At 34.4% G+C, this 23324-nt stretch overlaps 2 protein-coding genes across 2 annotated transcripts; one reads left to right on the forward strand and one right to left on the reverse strand.

Annotated features, from left to right (window-relative positions):
• Positions 1–1161: 1161 nt before the first annotated feature.
• On the forward strand, positions 1162–12487 carry LOC118048645 (probable LRR receptor-like serine/threonine-protein kinase At1g29720). The gene is made up of 25 exons (XM_073412670.1): positions 1162–1348; positions 2726–2918; positions 3123–3194; positions 3324–3395; positions 3480–3551; positions 3692–3763; positions 3858–3926; positions 4015–4086; positions 4187–4258; positions 4371–4436; positions 4534–4606; positions 6230–6234; positions 7205–7267; positions 7354–7419; positions 7738–7788; positions 7865–7906; positions 8975–9015; positions 9549–9919; positions 9998–10193; positions 10618–10746; positions 10896–11014; positions 11109–11319; positions 11437–11680; positions 11776–11926; positions 12018–12487. The coding sequence occupies exons 1-25, from the start codon at positions 1177–1179 to the stop codon at positions 12429–12431; spliced, it is 3108 nt and encodes a 1035-aa protein (XP_073268771.1). The 5' UTR covers positions 1162–1176; the 3' UTR covers positions 12432–12487.
• A 7055-nt stretch (positions 12488–19542) lies between these two features.
• On the reverse strand, positions 19543–20745 carry LOC140956072 (uncharacterized). The gene is made up of 2 exons (XM_073412243.1): positions 19954–20745; positions 19543–19864 (listed from the first exon to the last, which is right to left on the reverse strand). The coding sequence occupies exons 1-2, from the start codon at positions 20550–20552 to the stop codon at positions 19543–19545; spliced, it is 921 nt and encodes a 306-aa protein (XP_073268344.1). The 5' UTR covers positions 20553–20745.
• Positions 20746–23324: the final 2579 nt, after the last annotated feature.

The following is a 23324-nucleotide window of genomic DNA, read 5'->3' on the forward strand; positions in this document are numbered from 1 at the left end:
TCAGAGCTTGTTTTTGTATGAGATTTTTGAATTATAAATATAGACCTGTGTATAGAGCTTGGGGGCATTTAACCCCCAAGTGATGATGAAGTTCTTAGCTTGCACTTTTACAGCAGTATGGAATGAACTTCAAGCAATGTATACAAGGATAAATCCTTTTCCTTCTCTCTTTTCTGATTGGAATCTCTCTCCTTTTCAGTACGTTCTTAGCAAGTTTCAAGTGAATAAACTGACAAGTCGGGTTTAAATATCTGAGAGGTTTCCATGAAAATGCCTTTTAGCAGCCGACGGCCCTGGTGATGTGAATCATTCAACATCATAGCTTGTAGTCATTAATTTTGTGACAACCTCCTTATCTTTTAAATTTCAACATCTTCTAACCTGCAACTAGAAGAACCAAGGAAAATACGAGGTTAAGATTCACACTTTATATTATTTTTTAAAGATATGATTTATATTATTTTTTAAAATAATTTTTTAAGTGAAAATTCTTTAGACTTAAATTTGCACGGATCAACACTATATTGTGCTTAATTTTTATCAAATAAATAAAGATAGTAAGATTAAAACTCGTGACCATTTAGTTATTAAAACTCTGATACTATATCAATAAACCATCTTAACCCAATAGCTTAAATTTTTAGATGAGATCTAAAGATATGATTTATATTATTATCTAAAGAGTAATAAAACCTTTGTGTTCTCTAGACTTCAATATTCCTTAAATTTTATTTAAGTTTTATATTAGAATTATGTTGTTGAGAGAGATTGGCTCTGGCCTTCTAGCCTTTTTCTTTCTGCTCCAAGAGATATTTGTTTATATAAACTTTTTTAAGATAAATATTTTATAATTATAAAATATTTAATATAAATACATTAAAAATATCCTAGATATTTATAGAAATATTTATGAAAGTATAGATATTGTATAAAGTATATACCACAAGTCTGATTGGACTCGGCCAAAGAATTAGTATTACAGTGTAGTTAATTTTATTAATAATTTAGGCTGATCAGCTGGAGAGATGACCAGCTTAAATTTGTCCAACTTATAATTAATTACCTGTTGCGATACTTACCAGTTGGTAACTTGTAATCAACCCTTGTCGCTTTGGAGAGATAGAAATGAAAAGGAATCAAATCAAATGGCTATAAATCAAGTACGTTCCTCATAAAATGAAAAGTACTTATTCAATCTTCTTCCCTACTCCTGCACCCAACATGTTCACGACGCTTCAGCCTCCGCATGGACTTCTTCAGTTTTGCCGAGTTATGGTGGTCGTGATCACTCTTTTCAGCTCTGCTACTTTCAGTTCAGCTATACCATATCAGTTACATCCAGACGAAGGTAAGAGACTAAGCTTTGTTTTTATTGCAATAATGGATTGTTGTAATAATCTGAGCTAACTAATTTCCACGACTTTCCATTCCATTGGTGTGCTAAGTCACATATCCACAGATATATTTGCTTACAACTACAACCTCATACTTTAAGATTAAGAAATTCATTAATATAAATTTATAGTTCATTAATTACTTTATTGGAGAATCATTTCTTCACTTTACACTGCAGCTACAGAAAAATAACTAATGGGGTAAGAACATAAAAGGAAATTCTGAAAAAAAAGGGCCCGAATCCGTACATTCACTCTCAGCTGTGCATCTAACGGGAAGTAGCTCATGTGGGGATGATATTAAAGATGAATAAATTATTTAATGTGTATCAGATTTCTTTTTTCTACAAATTACAATAATTCTCGAGGTATTTGGAACTACAAAGAGTATGAAAAGAAGTTTGAGTAACTAATTAATAAAACCTTTTTTATACCAAAAAAAATGCCCTTAATTATTACTTTTAAGAGATATTTAAATCGAGAACTAAAAAAAAGACTTAGATAAAAAGAATATAAGAAAATGGGGCATGATTTTTCAATATATGAATTATATTAATATATGAAAATGCCCTTAATTATTGCTTATTAATTACTTTATTGGAGAATCATGTCATCACTTTACAGTACAGCTACAGAAAAACAACTCATGGGGTAAGAACATAAAAGGAAATTCTGAAAAAAAGGCTCAAATCCGTACATATTAACTGTCAACTGTGCATCCAACAGGAAGTAGCTCATGTGGGGATGGTATTAAAGATGCATAAATTATTTTATTTGTATCAGATTTCTTTTATCTACAAATTACAGCAATTCTCGAGGTATTTGGAAACTACAAAGAGTATGAAAAAAAGTTTGAAGTTTTAATAAAACCTCTCTAACTTTTAAGAAAATATTACAGAAACCTTTTTTATACCAAAAAAATGCCCTTAATTATTATTAAAAAAAGATATTTAAATCAAGAACTAAAAAAGAATACATGAAGAAAAAGAATATAAGAAAATGGGACATGATTTTTAAAATATATTGAGTAAAAAAATTAAAACATATAAATGAGTTAATAAAAAAGTGTTTTTTTTGATTTTCAATTATCCTAAAATACATGCAACAAATTGAAAAGGATTTGTATTATATTTATATATTTTCACTATTCATTTCTATTTTTACTGGATTTGTACTCTAGATTCCGACCATTTTATTGTGTTAGAATACCACTCGAAAACTATTATTATTATTTTTTTCTTTTTCCGGTGATAAGAGTTAATATTAACCGATGTTATGGATATGGATATATTTTGATAAAATTTTCCGTGGATGCATGATCCTTGAACTAGTGACGGCGTTAAAACAAATTGGCGAGACACTGACGCTGGGTGGGCAACCCTTCGACGTGGGCGATGCTTGCAACCAATCAGGAACTCTGCATGATATGAATCTGTCGGAACAAGATTCAGAAGCCAATAGCACCCTCGTATGCAATTGCACCCTCAACCTCAATAATGACAGTTATTGTCATATCACGTCATTGTAAGATTTTTTTTTTTGCCTTCTATATTTATTTGATACTTTGCTCCAATGTTTAAATTAATTATCTGAAAATATCTCTAATCTTAAAGTTGTGTTTGGAATTGGATGTAAATTAGCACAAGTAAATTTTTGAGTTTGTTTTTCAATCATCTAGTCTTAAAGTTGAGTTTATATACTGATGGTGTTTTTCTCTTTCAATAACAGATATATAAAAACGCTCAGTCTTCCAGGCAAGCTCCCGCCTGAAATAGCCAACCTTGCATATCTTGAAATTCTGTAAGAACCTTTTCAGGATATAATTTACCTTGCATATTCATTTTAGAATCTCAAAGTAACTTTTATCGACTAATTTATAAGTTGAACAAGTTAAATTCTCAAGTATTGATGCTACATTATCTGTTACAGTGACCTAACTCGCAACTACGTTTCTGGCAATATTCCCGAGGAATGGGCTTCAATGAAACATTTGACATACCTGTAAGTTCATTCAACTCATCTTTGCTTACCAGTTCATACTCAAGGCAGAATTCACCATAACTAGATAACATTTTATGCATGCAGCTCACTTACATCCAATCGCTTGTCAGGAAATATTCCTGGGTACCTGGGAAGTTTTCGTAGCCTGACTTACTTGTATGTATTGAAGTCATAAATATATGTTCTGCCGATTTATCATTTGTTTTGTTTTCTGTTTCTGTTTTTGACAATGCTAGCTTACTTTGTTCACTAATTATTAATTTTTTTGTCAATTAATAAAAAACAAATACATGAAGGTCCCTTGAAGCAAATCAGTTTTCTGGTACTATTCCTTCTCAGCTTGGTGATCTTGTCAACTTAACAGACCTGTAAGGCGTTTAACTGCTCATCATTATTAAACCAACGCAAGCTAGACATTTTAGCTGCAATCTTTGATGCTGTGCTATGAGTTAATGGTTGCAGGATACTTTCCTCCAATCAGTTGGAGGGAACCTTGCCAAAGACTCTTGCTAAGCTAAACTTGACTGATTTGTAAGCAATCAATTCCTTTCTTCTTTAAACACAGTTTTTGATAATGCAATAGCATCTGGTTTCCTTAATTCGGTTTTGCAATGTGCAGTCGTGCAAGTGATAATAATCTTAGTGGCAGAATACCTGATTTCATTGGGAACTGGAGGAATCTTGATAGACTGTGAGGATCTCTATCTGCATGGGATTTTCATTTCATTTCTCTGCTACATGTTGCACATTATTCTGATATTTTGTTTTTCCTCTTTGGACTAATTACGAAGTGAATTATACGCAAGTGGACTACAAGGGCCCATACCTCGTGCCATTCTTTCTTTAGAGAAGTTGAGAGACTTGTGAGTCAAACTACTTCCTGGGATGCACAGCAATAAATACAATAATTTCTGTGAAGAAGACAGAAAGAATAAAGGGAACTATAACATTTTTTTCTTTTTAATGTACCTGCAGGAGGATCACTGATATGTCTGGACCAGAGTTTAATTTAACCAACATCCCCCCCATAGTGAAAAAATTGTTCGTCAACTGTCCGTAAAATGTCTAAAATAAATAAACTTGAGAATTAACATGTTCTATTGAGAACTAATTAAGCCTATCTTTAATTTCTTTGAAGGGTTTTGCGAAACATCAATTTAACTGGAGTGATCCCAACAGCTGTGTGGACATCGGATTCTCTGAAAAACGCTGTAAGTCGTAACACCTTCACTCATCACCTTATATGTGCTGTAATGTTATAGAAGTTAAAAACATGAATATATTTTAATAACACAGCAAAATGGTCATTAATTGTGAATTTTTTTAATTTAATTTTTAATTTATTATAAAATTTTGATTTTCTTGTAATTTTGTCTCTAATTTCAATCAACTAACTTGGTAAAAATTAAATTTAGTTTCTTAAAATTTCAATCTTAAATAAACCTAAATTGAGCTTTCAAATTTAATTTTCCACTTGTTAAGCCCCTAATTTAACTCGTGACCGCTTGGTTATCAAGGTTCTAATACCATGTCAAAGAACCATCTCAACCCAATAGTTTAAACTTTTAGGTGAGATCTCAAGATATAATTAATATTATTATCCTCTAACAATTTCTATACAGATTCGTTCAATAATCATTTAATTTGACATTGAATCTACATTGTTGCCTCAGTCTTGGGTATAATGAGTACAATTAAGCTTTGAATTTCATTCAAAATTACAGCTTGATTTTCCTATATGTTTGAGAACCTCCTCGACCTTCTTTCTCCGCGTCACCGGTCTTCATTTTATTTTTTTTATTTTTGTTTTGAAAGAAAAAAAAGTAAACTTGGAAAATAATCCAAAAATAAGTTATGACATTTAACAACAATATTATATTCTTTGCCATGGTTACCTTTGCAATCATAACACTTTTAGTGTCAAGTAATGTTAAAGTATGATATTTCATCTTAATCTCATATCCCTTCTACAACAGATGTCCTTAGCTCACTATGTTGCTTTTCACTGTTAGTATATAATAGATATCACCAATACATTGATGAATTCCATCTTTTAATTTAATCAAAATCATTTATTTTTCTTTGATGATAACTTTTGAATGATCTGCAAAGGTGACATTGCTTTTAATTGCTTTATCAAGCTCTATGAACTTGTTTTTATCTCCACACATGTGGTTGCTAGCTCAATTTTCTAGATACCATCAATTCTCTTTGTCTTGCATTCTTTTATTATGCACTTATAGTAAGGTGGCTTCTTTCTCTTCTTATATTATAATATTTTCATTCTACTCAAACCTCTTGGTTGGAATCTAGCAATCCCTAGCATAATGACCTATCTTTTGACAGTTATAACATTTAACTTTTGATTTGTCAAACCTGGATCTTAGATTGTCATTTTCGGTGTAACCGATTGACCAGTTTGTTTTATGCGATCGACTGATTGATCTATTAAGGTTGTCTTGACCTCCTTTTTCAAATCTGCCTCTTACTCCTCTTTATTTGTTTTGTCCATGTCCTCTACCCATTTAGGAATATCCAAAACCATCTTTCTTTGAAATAAGTGCTTGTGCATCCACATCCTTTTGAATCTCATTGACATTTTTTTTTATGAACTTGTAATTTTCCCATGAGACTTTATATTGAGAGAACATTTATATTTTGTGATTCCTCTACCATGATAACCATATAATGAAACTTTTTTTTGTACCACACATGTCTCTTCCATCTTTTCTTCATATCTCCTCATTTGATTGTATATGACTAATACTCTTGCAAAGTATTTTTGAAATATTCTTTGATTCAAGCAAATGTACCTTTTCAAAGTTATTACATAGCTTTTGTAAACATACCTTTATCACATTGTCAACTCCTTGATTTGATTCTTCCAAAATTTCTCATGCATGTTTGGCGGCGACTGCATTAGCCACTATCTCAAAAGTGGCATCATTTAGACATTGATAGATGATTGTGAGTGCTTGTTGATTCTTCCTTCATGCCTTTTGCACGACCTCCTTTTGGGCTGAAGTTAATGTTGCTTCATCTATAGGCTTCTCAAAGCTTTTTTCAAATGTCTCCCATATATATTTGGAAACTTAGTTAAGCTTTTACTCAAATACACTAAATTTCATAGTTGTCCTTTGTCAATCTATGACATTGAAGTGAGAAGTTTGGATTGACCATATCAAATAATCAAACCTAAGTTCTAATACCACTTGTTGAAAGTAAAACAAGTGTGGTATAAGATCAACACAATAATGTAAGGTGAAAAACTGAAGAACAAGAAGAAGTACGTTGAGAGAAATGAATACTTTTGTTAAGTGTTTCTCTTTAAGCCTCCTTAGCTATTTTCTCTCCTTTTGTATTTATAGTAATGTTGAATTACAAGCTTTTTTATAAACATAAAGTCCTAAATAATTAAGAAATTAAACTAATACAAGGAAATCCTAATCTAAACAAGAATTGTATTATGATGACTGAACCAGTCGACCGTTTCTTAATCCAACCAATCGCTTTGTCTCAACTGATTGACTTATTATCAACCAGTCGACCGATTCCACTAATTTCTAGAAATCAATAACATTTAGAACCTTATTTCTAAACTTTCTTCCACACATTCTAAACACTTTTACATCCTCGACATTTAACTTGGTTTGTGTTTAACCATGAACCAAATGAAACATAAGTAAAAATAATGCAGGTATTTGCATTTCGCAGAAGCTCCAGCTTGTCTATTGCTAAACTACTTACAAAGGCGCAAGGAATATTCCGAAAACTAAAGTTGGAAAATCTTTTAATGTAATCTTTTGCAGGGATTTAACTTTCAACAAGTTGGAAGGAGAAATTCCTCCAGATGCAAAAATATATGATTTTATGTAAGTATTTAAATTTGAATATTTGAAATCTGACCATGGATAGAGTGAATTATGCTGAAAGAATCAATCTGGCTTTTGAAAACCAGGTTTTTGAGTGGAAACAAGCTGACTGGAATTGTCCCAGAATCATTTATCAACTCAGGCAACAAAATGTATGTTTCTGAGATGTATCACAGGTTTCAATTATTTCAGTTTAGATATTCTGTTCAAGTTCTCTGCTCTCTTGTGAAGATATAACTGCTGATGATTGATCAAACCATTAATATTTTATAAAGTGGTCTTCTGAGTGAATCTAAGGCTACATATATTTTCAAGCCATATATAGGGCCTCAACAAAAGCCTAGTTTCTCTGAAAATATGTGGGGTTTTCTTTTTTTTTAATCTTGCTTAGCATTTCATTTGTTCCACTACTTATTATTAATTTTGTTGAGGTTCATATTCATATTTATGATTCCCTTGGCTTCTTGCAGTGATGTTTCCTACAATAACTTTTCACGGCTGCCAAGCTGTCAAGATGCCCAGTAAGGATATCTATTTTCTTAAATTTGGGATACTCCTGGTTGCTGCGAAACTTAATGATTTGAATCTATAAACCAGGGATATAAACACGTACAGGAGTTCACTCATCAAGAATAACTTGTAAGGCTCCTCTTATACACTCTGGAGAGCGATATTTTTGGTATTTCATGTTGTTGAAGATCCAATCTGGTAGTTGTCATGATACCAAGGAAAAATTAAGAACCACAACTGATACAACGTAAGAGAGGCGTATATATGTTGGTACATATAAAACTCATATATGCTTAGCAGAAATCTAGGATGAAACGAGGTCCCTATGGATAACCTTAATTTGGAAATGGAGCCGTTACAGGATAGAATTTCAAAATTCCCTTTTGGGATATTTTAGAGGGATTTCTTAAATGCAGACAGGCAGGTAAATATCCCTTCTAAAAACTCACTCCCGTAAACTAAAAACATCTTTGCAATGATGGAACCTGCGTTAACAGAATATGCTGCTAAACATATAAACCATATCATGTTCATATATGGTTTTCAGGGGGGCAAAAATACATTATATATCAGATGCTAAGCAGGATTTTAACTGAATATCTTTGGAGTTAAATCTACAATTTATATTTATATCTTTAAATCCTATCCTGATTTTCTTTCTCAGCACAAACTTGGTATCCTAGGATCAGATATACCAGGCCATGTCCTTGTAGCTTTTATGCTCAAAATATTTTTACTATTTCAAATCAGTTACGCAAATTTTATATGTTTTTAAATGCATGTACGTAGGAGTTAAACATATATAGGCTATCTTGTGCATTTTGAACTTTTTAATTTAGATCATGTTATGTAAAGTGCTTGCAAAAATACCAATAGAAATCATCAATTATATATGTTGTTGATTAATGCTGAATGAATGAATGAATGAAGAACATAAGAATGTGACATGCTTTATTATTCATTTACCCCAAGATATAAGCACAAACACTCATGAAGAGGGAACGGCAATGCACCGATTTTCTCAATGAGCAAACATAAAATGATCATATTTTACTTCAATAATATGATTTTTTTTTTGGGGGTGAAATAATGCTAATTCTTACTATAATGAACAGCATGGTTTCGATAACTGATTCTTATATTGCAGTTTGCAGAACCATTTGAAATTCTTACTATAATTTCCATGTCTTACAGAAGCGGACTTCTTCCATGCTTAAGCAAACATGAGTGCCCCAAAAGTATGATATTCTTTTCCCTCCTTAAATGAGAAGTAACGAAGTTCTTTAAAATCAAAGAGTACTAATTCTTACTATAATCTTTTCAAATTTATCAGCATACCGAAATCAGTCATCTACTATAATATCAGTGTCTGTGTATTTATCAGCATACCGAAATCTTTTTTTGCCTTATTTGCACACAGATCTATTAAGGATGTATTCATTCTCAGTTTCGTTGGACAAGTAAGGATTTATCTGTAACCAAAACATGGCCTCAAGCAGAACTTGAGCACCTCACGTTTTCACCATCAATATCACTAATCGGAAACCAAAGGTTGATAGAACAACCTCCATCGATTCGAGTTGAACAATGATTGTGACAAGCCACTTGGAAAAGTACTAGCCAATGACTAATCGATTTGAAGCTATATAGTAGAGTAATAGCTCTAGTTGTAGAGCAAAGGGATTCAAAAATCTAAACACTTACACGCCCCTACGATATGAGAAGAATATTTGCAACTGTTCTAATGGTGTACTAATTTGACGTATTGCAGGTTATCGTTCCTTCCATGTAAACTGTGGTGGACCGGATGAAACCAGTGGGGGTATCTTGTATGAAGGCGACGATAGCATTATAGGTGATGCTGCTACGATTTATTCCAATAAAAGATCAAACTGGGGATTCAGCAACACTGGAGATTTTATGGATGATAAAGCTAAAAGCCCCGAATATAGACTTCGTTCAACCTACTCGAATGAACCGTTGTTTTCTACAGCACGCAGAGCTGCCATCTCTCTCACTTATTATGGTTATTGTCTAGAAAATGGGATGTACACTGTTAAACTCCACTTTGCTGAGATACAATTCACAGGTGACGAATTGTACAAAAGAGTTGGAAAACGCTTTTTTGACATTTATATTCAGGTAATTGAGATTAAATTATCCAAAACGATTTTTTTTTTCTTTCAAAAAGATCCTTTGAACTTGGGATTTGTTTTCCAGGGGAAACTAGAGAGAAAAAATTTTAATATTGAGGAGGCTGCTAATGGATCCAACAAAGCTTATTCTAAAGAATTCAATGCCACTGTGACAGACAATACTTTGGAGATCCGTTTATACTGGAATGGAAAAGGGACTACTTGCATTCCAGAAAGAGGAAATTACGGTCCTCTTATTTCTGCAATAACTGTATGCTCAGGCATGTTTTATATATATATATATTCCCAGCATTTCATTTGAAAGTCACTGACTTTGCGATTTCATTCATATACAATAACCTTTATCAATTAAGTTAAAATGAAAACCGAGCAATAATATCATAACTTTGTTGACCAAATAGTTAGGAGTCTAAATCTCATTATCCTTTAAACGTGGTCATTTCCCCCACCGGTTGCATGATTACCAAACAAATTCTTTCTTATGAACCTGGCTTAGATTTTCATCATAACCGTATGTAAGCTTCTACTCGGTTCATTAATTATACCATCTAAGAAGCATTTTATGGTTTGTGGTTTTCAGGCCGGAGTACTTATTGTCCAGGTGAGAAGTGAACTGCTGCCCTACAGTGATTTATTGTCCCATTGGCTTTCTGTGTTTGTACGTGTAACTTTGTTTAATTTCAGAACCTGGAGAAGCAAGTAAAATACCTATCGTGGTTGGAGTTGTCACTTCAGCATTACTCCTTGTTTTCTTGGTAATGGGTGTCATTTGTTGGAAATTCTATTTTAGAGACAAGTTCATGAGAGAACGAGGTACATTGAAATCAATCATCTGCGTGCTAAAGCCTTTTCCTTAATTAGTTAATTAGCAGCTATTACACACGCAAACATCTAGAATATAACACATCCGCGCATTGATGATGTTGAAGCATTTCCCTTGTGTCACCAACAATTATGTGCAGATCTCAAGGGGCTAGATCTGAAAACTGGTTCCTTCACTTTGAGGCAGCTGAGAGCTGCCACTAACAATTTTGATTCTGCTGGAAAAATTGGAGAAGGTGGATTTGGCTCCGTATACAAGGTCTGTCACTCTAATATTCTCTTGCATATTATCCCAGTTGATCATTGGACCTTCTGTTTGATCATGCAAAATGTCTACGATAAATTCAATGCAGGGTCAATTGTCAGATGGAACTCTCATTGCTGTTAAGCAGCTATCTCCTAAATCCAGGCAAGGAAACCGAGAATTTGTGAATGAAATAGGCATGATATCTGGTTTACAGCATCCCAATCTTGTAAAGCTTTATGGATGCTGTATTGAAGGAGATCAGTTGCTTCTGGTGTACGAATACATGGAAAACAACTCCCTCGCCAAAGCACTTTTTGGTAACCATAATGGCATCTGATTACTTTCCAGTAAAATCTTTTTTTTTTTTTTGAATAATAGCATCGACTAGCAAAGTTGAAGTCATTTTATTTAGTGAACCTGCTTTACTGGATTAGCTACAGGTTCAGAAACAAGTTTTCTGATGCTGGATTGGCCAACAAGATATAAGATATGTGTTGGAATAGCCAGAGGTTTAGCATTTCTCCATGAAGAATCTGCAATCAGGATTGTTCACAGAGACATCAAAGGTACAAATGTATTACTGGACAAAGATCTAAGTGCCAAGATATCAGACTTTGGACTAGCTAAGCTCAATGAAGAGGAGAACACTCACATCAGCACTCGTGTTGCTGGAACCATGTAAGTTTTAATCAGACTTAGTTTGCAGCTTCCTTTATTCAGTGTTCGCAATATACTCCGGTAGAGTCACTAATCTGGCATGGTTCTGATTTCAGAGGATATATGGCTCCAGAATATGCGCTGTGGGGTTATTTAACAGACAAAGCAGATGTTTATAGTTTTGGAGTTGTTGCTTTAGAAATTGTCAGTGGAAGAAGCAATTCGAGCTACAGGACAACAAATGAATTCGTATGTCTTCTTGACTGGGTAAGTTACGAGTCTGTTCTTGTTGCTATCTTGAATCCATGATGCATTAGGCACTACTCTCTGCAATATACTTTACTCTTTGCTTTCACAGGCCCATGTACTGCAAAAAAAGGGAAATTTAATGGAGATAGTGGACCCAAAGCTGCAGTCTGAATTCAACAAGGAAGAGGCTGAGAGGATGATCAAATTGGCTCTCTTATGCACCAATGCATCTCCATCTCTAAGGCCTGCAATGTCAGAAGTGGTGAGCATGCTTGAAGGACAGACCAGCATCCAGGAGATGATCTCAGATCCTAGCATTTATGGTGATGATTTACACTCCAAACATCTCAAAGGCCACTATCAGCAGGTCATGGACCAGAGTTTAAACAGCACACAAGACCTCTTTCCTCGATCTGAAAAATCATGGATTGGAAATTCCTCTACATCTGCCCATGATCTTTACCCCATCAATCCCGAGTCCATAAATTTAAACATCAGTGAAACCTCGTCTTTAATTGAATAAAGCCACAGACATGCTTGGAGCTTCGTTTGTAATCATATAATGATGATACTGAGGATCGATATTTAGACGTCTACACATCTTGGTATGCTTATGGATTTATAATTCTATATATGTAAACGGTCTATGGAAGCTATCTCCGTGGTTGTGAGAAATCAGAGCCCCAGACACTTTTCCTGGCCAATGATTATTACTTCCGATTTATGGGGATGGATATTATGAATATTTTTAATAAAATTTAAATTTAAAGAAGGAATCAGCTTGTTTTTGTATGAGATTCTTTAATTTCATATGACTACGGACTCTTGAATTATAAATATAGACCTGTGTATAAAGCTTGGTGGCCAGAAAGAAATAAACAAGACACAAGGCATAAATTGTGTCCAGCATTTAACTAGAATCATACCCAAAAATTCCAGCCCCTTTCTTGCCGAATCAGCCCTCTCCACCGGCACCATCATCCCTTAGCCAGCCATTAACCCACACTATAAACTCATCTCCTTCATAAATGGTGATTTCTTATCCATTTTTACGTTCTAAACTTCATTCGTAATGTCGGGTGCGACATCGACATTGAAATTGAAAAAATTTATTGAGTGTGTTCATCTGATAAAAAATTTACTTTCACAAAGTATTCTCTGAAGAATAACGAGACTATTTTTTATAATACATGCACAACCCACAGGTAGGTACGTAGACAATTATAATTATTATTTTTTATAATAAATGCACAATCCACGTGTCACGAGACTATTTTTCTGATATAACAAGAGTGTTTGTTTGGGAAATAAATTTGCTCACGGTGATAGTGTAGAAATAATATTCAAAGCAAATGATGGCTAACAGAAGCATTAAAATCGAGGGCGGCTTTATAAGATATACTAATAGGTGTTTTTTAAAGTTTTTTTATTTTGTTAAAAATATATTAAAGTAATATTGTTTTTTATTTTTAAAAAAACTATTTTTGATATAAATATATTAAAATAATATAAAAACATTAAAAAATTAATTTAAAATAAATAAATAAATAAATAAAATTTTAATTTTTTTCTAAAACCATTCTTCAAACAAAAAAATAATTGCAAGTATGAAACTGTCAATCATGCACCAACGAGCTATATAATTGAGTATATCATAAACTTCAAATAGCTTGTCGTTCTTTAGGACCAGGTGGAAAAGAGATTGGTCTATGTCTACATCAATCAGTATTTGCAAAAAAAAAAAAAAAAAAACAGCAGAAAATTCTACTTTGAATTAGTGAACAATTGATAAATCCTTTTTCCTTCTTTCTTTTCTGATTGGTCTAAGTCGGGTTTACATATCTGAGAGTTTTTCCATGAAAATGCTTTTTAGCAGCCGACGCTAGTGATGTGAATCATTCAACATAGCCTGTAGTCGGACTTGTACAGTTTATTTTTACTGTTTTTATTGTTGCTCTTCTTTTTCTTTCAAGTTATATATATATATATATATATTAAAACACGAGGGAAAAATAATGTGTATTTACTGTGGACATAAATTTATTGCACTAGACAATATTATAGACATAAAGTGTTTGTATTATAGACTACATTTTAACATGAGGGCAGCGTTGTTTTTTATATTTGTAAATTAGAAGGGTTATTGGGTTGTTGCACCATGACCGATGACATTGGGTCTTGCTGCCACCAGGACTTTAATTATTATTTTTATTTTCTCATACGGTAAAGAAAAAATAAATAGATGATATTTTTTTTCATTTGAAGTTTGGTTGAATTTTGTTATTGAAGCATGTTTGTTTTTGCCTTTCAAAAATGTTTCTAAAAATAAAATAAAATATTATTTTTTTCTTTACTTTAAATTAAGATTTTTATTTTTTTTTCTCTTGAATTTTTTCTTAAAATAAAAGCATTCAGAAAAATTATAATTATAATATTTTCATATTAAAGTTGATGAATCCCAATTTGTAATAAATTCAATGCTAAATGATAAAATTAAAAAAAAAATCAATTAAAAAAACAACTTGAATCAACTCGAATTAACCTTCCAAACTTGTGTTACAAGGTTAGAATAACTCCATAAAAAAATCAAATTATAAAATTTAATTTCAATTAACCCAATGTCGAAGGAGAAACTGAAAAAATATTCAATTAAAATAATGACAAAACAAAAATCAAATTAATATGCAAAACTCATGATTCAGGTCATTAGAATAAATAACCTTATTAACAAAATTTTACTATAAGATTTAAAACTAAACATCTAATAAATCTAATATTGAAAAAAAATTAAAATTAAATAAATAAAAAAAATTATCACTACAAGATTTCACAGTTTTACCGACGGAAATATTCCGTCGGTGTGTGACAGAACGTTCGTCGGTAAATTATTTACCGACTATATTACCGACGGAATACTCCCGTCAGAATACCTTTTGTCGGTGATTCCACATTCCGTCGCGAAATCCGTCGGTAATAAAAAAAAAACACATTTACCGACGGCCTGTGCGCGCCAAAAAAAAAAAAGTTTCCCGCTTGGAATATACCGACGGAATACATTCCGTCGGTGTTATGTAAATACCGACGGACTAACTCCGTCGGCAAAAGTGTCGGTGATATTTCATACCGACCGAATAAATCCGTATCTCTCCCTCAACCGATTATTATAGGTCTCCTGAAAAAAAAAATAATCATATTCAATTCAATAAACATAATAATAACTTACAAAATAAAATGGTTAAACAAACACACCACAAACTGTTGAGCACGGTTGTCAACGAACTGTTGCGTCCCCTTTTGGCGGTCATGACTCCGCACGTGCGTCTCCACAAATAGCTCCATAGGGCTCGGCTCACGTCCAAGAGACGTAGCCTATATATAATGAAAAAAATGTATTAACAACAAATTAATTGAACGATATATTTCATTTAAATTAATCTTACCATCCGTTTCGCATGTGCAACAAACGGAACGGAGCCGCCGGTGTGCGTTGTAAGCGAGCCATGAATTTGCCGATTCCGGTTGCCGGCACCGGACTGTGAGCTTCGAGTGAACCGCTCAGACATCACGTGCTGAAGATAGTGCGGCCATATATCTTCCGGAATGTATATTGGTTTGAAATCCCTCCAAACCGCAACATCGTTCCAGCCTTGTAACCCCTTATCCCTCGCTGTTTTTTTTTGCTTTTTTCTGGGCGTCATACCAAAAATCACGCAACCTAATTCACGCACGAAAAAATTACATTTCAAAACATAAATAATTATGTAAAAAAAAGTCGTATTGTTTTCGATGTTACCTAATTGCCGCGTGATTTTCCCTCACCCTCCTCACAACACTGTCATGTTCATCGTCCCAGCAGAATCGATGCTGTATATAAAAAAATAATTTTTAAAATGTTAATAATTTATTTACAATTATAACATGAATTTATAATTAGAAATAAGCTGAAAATTATATATTAACACGAACCTCAAATCTACGAAACCATGCATTGATTTGAGGCATCCATTCAGGATGTCTGGATATCTGACTCCATTGAAACAATGGAATCTCCATCGACGCTTTAAACGCCGATGATATTAATCGGGCGGCCTCAATGTTTGTGAACCTGAAAAGAAATGAAATTAATTTGTGATTACTTCATAAATTATGTTTTAAATTTGTTTTTTTTATATAAAAAAAAACTAAAACATTAACAAACTTACATTGAAAGATCGTCCTTCCACTGTGCCTCGAACTGGCGGGTAAATTGATTCCGCTTCAAAGGCATGCCGCGTCTGCGATGTGAAACATCGCTGGAAGAGGCAGCATCGGTTGACGGCGCAGGTGGTGTAGGTGCCTCTTCTTGAGAGGCACCTAAGGAAACATCATCATCGCTGCTAGACGAACTTGATTCGACTTGACGACCAGCTCTGGTTTTCATTTTGCGCATCTAAACAATTTTATATTAATAATTGTAAAATAAAATTCAAAAGTTAAAAAAGATACTACCCAAATCCACAAACCTGCAAATATTAACAATAGCCACAACCAATCGAACCAATCTATACTAATTATTCCAACATATTCAACTATTAATCCTAAGATAAATTCAACGTTAACAATTACAATTCACAAATTAATCAATAATTATATTCAAAACAATAAAAAATATAACAAAAAATAAATTCAATAAATTCAACAAATTATACTTCAACAAATTAACAATTACAATTCAACAAATTCAAAAAATTCAAAAAAAATCAAAAATTCAACTTTAACTAATTCTAAGTTAAATTAACTAATAACAATTCTAACAACACAACAACAAAAAATATTCAATAAATCCAACAATTAAATTCAATTATTCAACAATTAAATTAACAAATATTCAACAAATTCAAAAAATATTCAAAAAATTCAACTTTAACTAATTCTAAGTTAAATTACCTAATAACAATTCTAACAAACACAACAACAAAAAATATTCAATAAATCCAACAATTAAATTCAATTATTCAACAATTAAATTAACAAATATTCAACAAATTCAAAAAATTCAAAAAATATTCAAAAAATTCAACTTTAACTAATTCTAAGTTAAATTACCTAATAACAATTCTAACAACACAACAACAAAAAATATTCAATAAATCCAACAATTAAATTCAATTATTCAACAATTAAATTAACAAATATTCAACAAATTCAAAAAATTCAAAAAATATTCAAAAAATTCAACTTTAACTAATTCTAAGTTAAATTACCTAATAAAAATTCTAACAACACAACAACAAAAAATATTCAATAAATCCAACAATTAAATTCAATTATTCAACAATTAAATTAACAAATATTCAACAAATTCAAAAAAATATTCAAAAAAAAAGGAACGAAATATACATACCTTAATAATGTGTCAAATTCAAAACTTTATCTACATTGCAACAAAAAACACCAACACAACAAAAATAAAAACAACTAAAAATAAAATAAAATAAAATAAAATAAATTAGAAAAAAAACACATACCTTTTAATATAATGAAGATTTACAACACCAAATCTTGCTAGAGATTAAAGGTGAAAGTGTTTAAGGATTGAGGGGGAAAAAAATGAAAAATCTAGGCTGAAAAACGTAGGAGAAGAGAAGAAGCGGCGGGGAGAAGAAGAAAAAATGAGGCGAAGCGGCGGGGGTGGAACTTATAGGTCAATTTTACCGACGGACTCCCCGACGGAATTAACATCCGTCGGTAACAGGTTACAAATCCGTCGGTAAAAGGTCAAAATTTCGTCGGTATTTTTCGAATTTCGCCCCGAATTTTTAAAAGCCCTCCAAAATTTTCGAAGTCCGTCAGTGATTCCGTCGATAATCTGACAAGTTCAGGGGCGCATTAATTAACGCACTTTGGGAAACGCGCGGTCCGTCGGTAATTCTGTCGGTAAAATGGGTAACCGACAAATTACCGACGGAGCTACGCCGTCGGTAATACCGTCGATGGTGGTTTTATGTTTTCGAGCTTACTGTGAGATGCCGACGGATGTTATTCCGTCGGCATGGCCGTCGGTGATTGTGGCATTTTGTTGTAAATATTTTCGAACTCTCCGTGAGATATCGACGGACGGTGAGTCCGTCGGCATGGCGGTCGGTGATTGTGGCATTTTGTTGTAAATATTTTCGAACTCTCTATGAGATACCGACGGACAGTGAGTCCGTCGGCATGGCCGTCGGTGATTGTGGCATTTTGTTGTAAATATTTTCGAACTCTCTGTGAGATACCGACGGACGGTGAGTCCGTCGACATGGATGTCGGTGATTGTGGCATTTTGTTGTAAATATTTTCGAACTCTCTGTGAGATACCGACGGACGGTGAGTCCGTCGGCATGGACGTCGGTGATTGTGGCATTATGCAGGAAAGTTTGTCTTTGTATTGCCTGTTTACCTTCCTGCAGAAACTTAACTGATAAACTGTCCATCACATAAACACAATAACCACATTGCTTAAACAGTAAATATTTTGTTTTACAAAATACATCATCAATAATCTAAATTACATGAGACAAATTTTTTTACATAGGGCTTCATGTTCATAATTAGTCGGAATTTTCTTCTTCTTCCTCGTCAATTGAATTGTCATCATCTTCATCGCAATCTTCAATATGGATATCATCTTCTTCATCGACATTTGGTTGTCCGCTAGAGCTGAGAACAACATTCAACTCCTCTCCGTTAATATCAACAAGACTATCATCGAGAACTCGAAAATTTGAATTTTCTTCCAATTCAATCGAAGGAGCAACTCGATATGGTTCAACCAACTCACGAACTTGAAAGACTTCATCTCGCACACTTGTGTCTTCGTTCTCATCCTGAACAACCTCGACACGACCCCGTGGTTTCGTTTTTAAAACGGACAACCAGTCAACTCTTGAACGATCCTTTCTAAATGAAGGGGTGTATGTGTAATAAACTTGTTGACATTGCTTTGCGAAAACAAAGACATCGTTTATGTTGCGGAGTCTAGCTTTTGAGTTGATTTCGACCAGACCATGGTGCGGATCAACTCTGATTCCTCTGTCCGTCGTGTCATACCAATAGCATTTGAATAAAAACACTTTATTCTGCTCGCTATGATATTGCAGTTCGACGACCTCTTCTAATCTACCATAGTAGTCAACTTCTAACTGGCTACTTGTGGATCCCTTAACACAAACACCGCAGTTGTATGTCTTTCTTCCTTGCCCGTATTCTTCAGTATGGAAAACATATCCATTGACAAAATACCCGTTGTAGCACTTAACTTTTCTTTCAGGGCCGAGGCTTAATGAAGACAATGACTTGGGCGCACTCCTTCCCATTTGATAAACCTTGTAAATATATGTAATTAAATGTACATCAATACACGGTAAATGAACGAGAATCTCGTAATGACATGCATACGTTAGAATGAGTTTGTGATAGTGCTTACATGTGTTCTGAACCATGTGGCAAATTGTTCATCTTGTAATTGAAAGATCTGGGATTCGGTCAGCTGCGAGTTTATTGGAGAGCAAATATTGTCGATGTTGCCTGCAAGTGATAATGAGTGTATGATATTACAATATATAATTAACAGTATATTACTGACAAAGTTTAATTACTATTACACATATATAGACTTACTGAATAAATGGTCTCAGCTCATCACAGTTAAATAGAACATAGTTGTGTGCTTGTTTGAATTCTATTTCCGACAAATATCTTCCTCTTACGGCATTTTTAGGTGTGGGTCGTCCAGTATTGGAGAATATTGACAAGTTCCCACTGGAAGGCACTTCACCGCCATCGTCATGCCGTGGAACGCGATTGATTCTTGTTCTCAGATGAGGTTCGAAATAGTACGAGATAAATGTTGATATCTCTTCAACAATATAGGCCTCAGATATCGAAGCCTCAACATGCGCCTTGTTCTTAACCTTTTTTTTTAGATTAAACAAGTACCTGCATTGAAGTACAATTCAAGTATTTTCAAATAAAAAACATAGAAAATACTTTAAGATATGAATTCCATTGCAACTGTAATATCTCACCGTTCGAATGGGTACATCCATCTATACTGGACCGGTCCTCCAGCTTTTGCCTCGAACGGTAGATGTATAGGGAGATGCTCCATTGAGTCAAAAAATGAAGGAGGGAATATCATCTCAAGTTTGCATAGTGTCTCGATGATATTCGTTTGAAGCATCTCAATGTGCTCAACATTCATCTTGCTGGAGCATATATCTCTGAAGAAATGACTGATCTCCGTTAGTGCATCCCATATTCCCTTTGGCAACAAATCACGAAAAGCTAATGGGATGAGTGTTTGCATAAACACGTGGCAGTCATGGCTCTTCATTCCATACAATCTGCAGTCCTCTATGTTAACAAGCCTTGATATGTTCGATGCATGTCCATCCGGGAAATGCAGACTCTTAAGCCATTTGTAGACTAGCAGTTGTGCGTTTTTCTCTAACACGAAGCTTGCCCTTGGTTTTGCAACCCGTGACTCGTCATAAACCAACTCCATATTTTTACGGTTACAGTATAAAGCTATATCCAATCTAGCCTTCATGTTGTCCTTTGTCTTCCCCTTCACATCCATGACGGTGTTGAAAATATTCTCAAACACGTTCTTTTCGATGTGCATGACGTCAAGGTTATGGCAGAGAAGATTAGTCTTCCAATACGGAAGCTCCCAAAAGATACTTCGCTTTACCCAATTATGGGTCAAACCAAAACCAGGAAACTTTTGCTTACCTGATTGAAGGCCAAACACAATGTCACCGTACTCTGATACAACATGATGCAATTCTTCACCAGAAAGACGCGGGGATGCAACATCTTTTTTAACTCTACCAACAAAGAAATCTTTTCTGTTCTTTCTGAACCTGTGATTAAGTGGCAAGAAGCGACGGTGACACTAAAAAAAAGAAGCTTTACCTCCGTTTGCTAGCGTGAATGCCTTGTTGTTTTCCATGCAGTATGGACATGCGAGTTTCCCATGCGTGCTCCAACCAGAAAGCATTCCATAAGCTGGAAAATCACTGATAGTCCACATCAAAGCCGCCCTCATAAGGAAATTTTGTTTCCTATATATATCATAAGTCAGAGATCCGGAGGACCACAACTGCGCCAGCTCATCTATCAACGGTCGAAGACAAACATCTATATTCCGCCCCGGGCTGCTTGGACCGGGTATGACAGTAGATAGAAACATGAACTCCGGCCTCATACACATTCCCGGTGGCAAGTTATAAACTGTGAGAATGACCGGCCAATAAGAATAGGGAGCAGCAAATGACCCAAATGGGTTGAACCCGTCTGTACACAACCCAAGTCGAACATTCCTTGATTCAGCAGAAAAGTCAGGATGAACACTGTTAAAGCGTTTCCACGCTTCGCCATCAGAAGGATGCACCATCACACCATCAACGACATCGTGTGTTTGGTGCCATGTCATGTGCTCAGCAGTCCTTGGTGACATAAATAACCTCTGCAGTCTAGGTGTGATCGGGAAATATCTAAGTTTTTTATATGCCACTAGAGTCTTCCCCTGCCAGTTCTGGGTTTGTAACGGGAATGCCCGCATGTCATGCACTCGGTCATCACAGCATTTTCAAAGGTAGTATAACATGCAGAAGTTAGGGCACATGTCAATTTTCTGGTATCCTAAACCGAGGGGTTTCATCATGGACTTCGCAGCATAGAAGTTCTCTTTGAGCCTGTTCCCTTCTGGTAAAATGCTTCTTGCCCAATCAATAATTTTGTCATACCCGGCTCACTCAACCCGTGATTTGACTTGATGGTGAACACCTGTGCCACAGCCGATAATTTACTGTGGTTTGTGCAGCCATCCCATAATGGTTCGTCAGAATCTTTCAACAAATCAAAAAACCTAGCTGCCTCTGCATTAGGTTCTTCTTCTACGATTGGACATTGATTGACATTATCTTGATTCATTCTCATTGCATCCATAAACCATGTTTCTGTAAGGATTAGTGTTGTCATTTGCCGCTTCATGCACGTTGCTAGCACTAGAAGTTGACCCAACCACCGTTTCTCCCATTCTCCTATTACTAACAAATACCTCTCCATGTGCATACCAACACTCGTAATCCTCCACAAACCCTTTGTGTAGAAGATGCATCATTACAACATCTGGATGCAGATACTTTTTATTTTGACACTTCCTGCATGGACACCTAATACCGCCTCCAGTAAAATTTCTGGGAATAGATGTTGCGAAATTAATAAAACCCTGAACCCCGTTACAATAATCCATCCTCCGCAATCCTTGGGGTGAATCTAGATACATCCATGAACGATCATCCATGACTTCTATCGAACCTCTATAAAAAGGACCCATTAATTAAGCAAGCTCTTAATTATTTCAAAACACAACATGTAATTCGGTAATTCTACAAATTAAATTTTAACAATTTTCAAACAAATACAATCTTACAAAATCTAAAAACAAACCATAACAAGTATAAAATTATACATTCATATACTACAAGTTTGTTTGAGAAATAACAATAAAACATGTACATCTACTAAAAAAAAATAATACATATACTAAAAAAACAATAAAATTAACATTTAAATGTTAAAATTTTAAAAGATAGAATTACTTACAAAAAATGATAAAATCCGTCGGTAAATCAGAACACGGATGCTGTGACCACAAAACAAATACAACTTGTTGTGCTGAGATGAGAAAAATTCTTGTTTTGGGGTGAGGGGGGGCTGGTTATTTTGCAGATGGGGAGGGTTAGGATTAGGAAGAAGAAGGAGAAATGGGGGAGAGAGTGTCGGCAGAGGAGCCATATATTAACTTTTGCCGACGGACTTACCGACGGACATTAATACCGTCGGTGAATCCGTCGGCAAAACCGTCGGTAATTCTGACGGGCAATCGACACGTCACCGCACGGACCTGCTGTTCAAATCCATCGGTGATTCCGTTCACTGGTACGGATCTGGCATTTCAAATCCGTCGGTGATTCCGTCGGTATTTTTTGACGGTGAATAGGTCCCATCACGCGTACGGGCCCCAGTTTTTAATTCCGTCGGTGATTCCGTCGGAAAAATCACCCGCCAAAACCTCCGCGCTACTGCCCGCCCTTTTTTCATTATTTCTGAATTTTCGGTCGGTAATTCGGTCGGTAATTACCGGTGGAAATAGTCCGTCGGTAATTACCGACGAATATTTTCCGTCGGTGATTTCGGCCGCAAAATACCGACAGAAAAAATTCCGTCGGTATGTCCGTTGGTATTTAGCGATTTTCTGGTAGTGTATTATTCCAATTAACAATGAACTATATAAGGAGGGGTTAGTGAAGTACCCTTTTATTTTTTAGTTCTTGTTAATTATTAGTATATAAAATAATATGAATATATAACTTTTACAAATAAAGTT

The sequence above is a fragment of the Populus alba genome, chromosome 11, assembly GCF_005239225.2.
Source record: "Populus alba chromosome 11, ASM523922v2, whole genome shotgun sequence".
NCBI classification, from domain to species: domain Eukaryota; kingdom Viridiplantae; phylum Streptophyta; class Magnoliopsida; order Malpighiales; family Salicaceae; genus Populus; species Populus alba.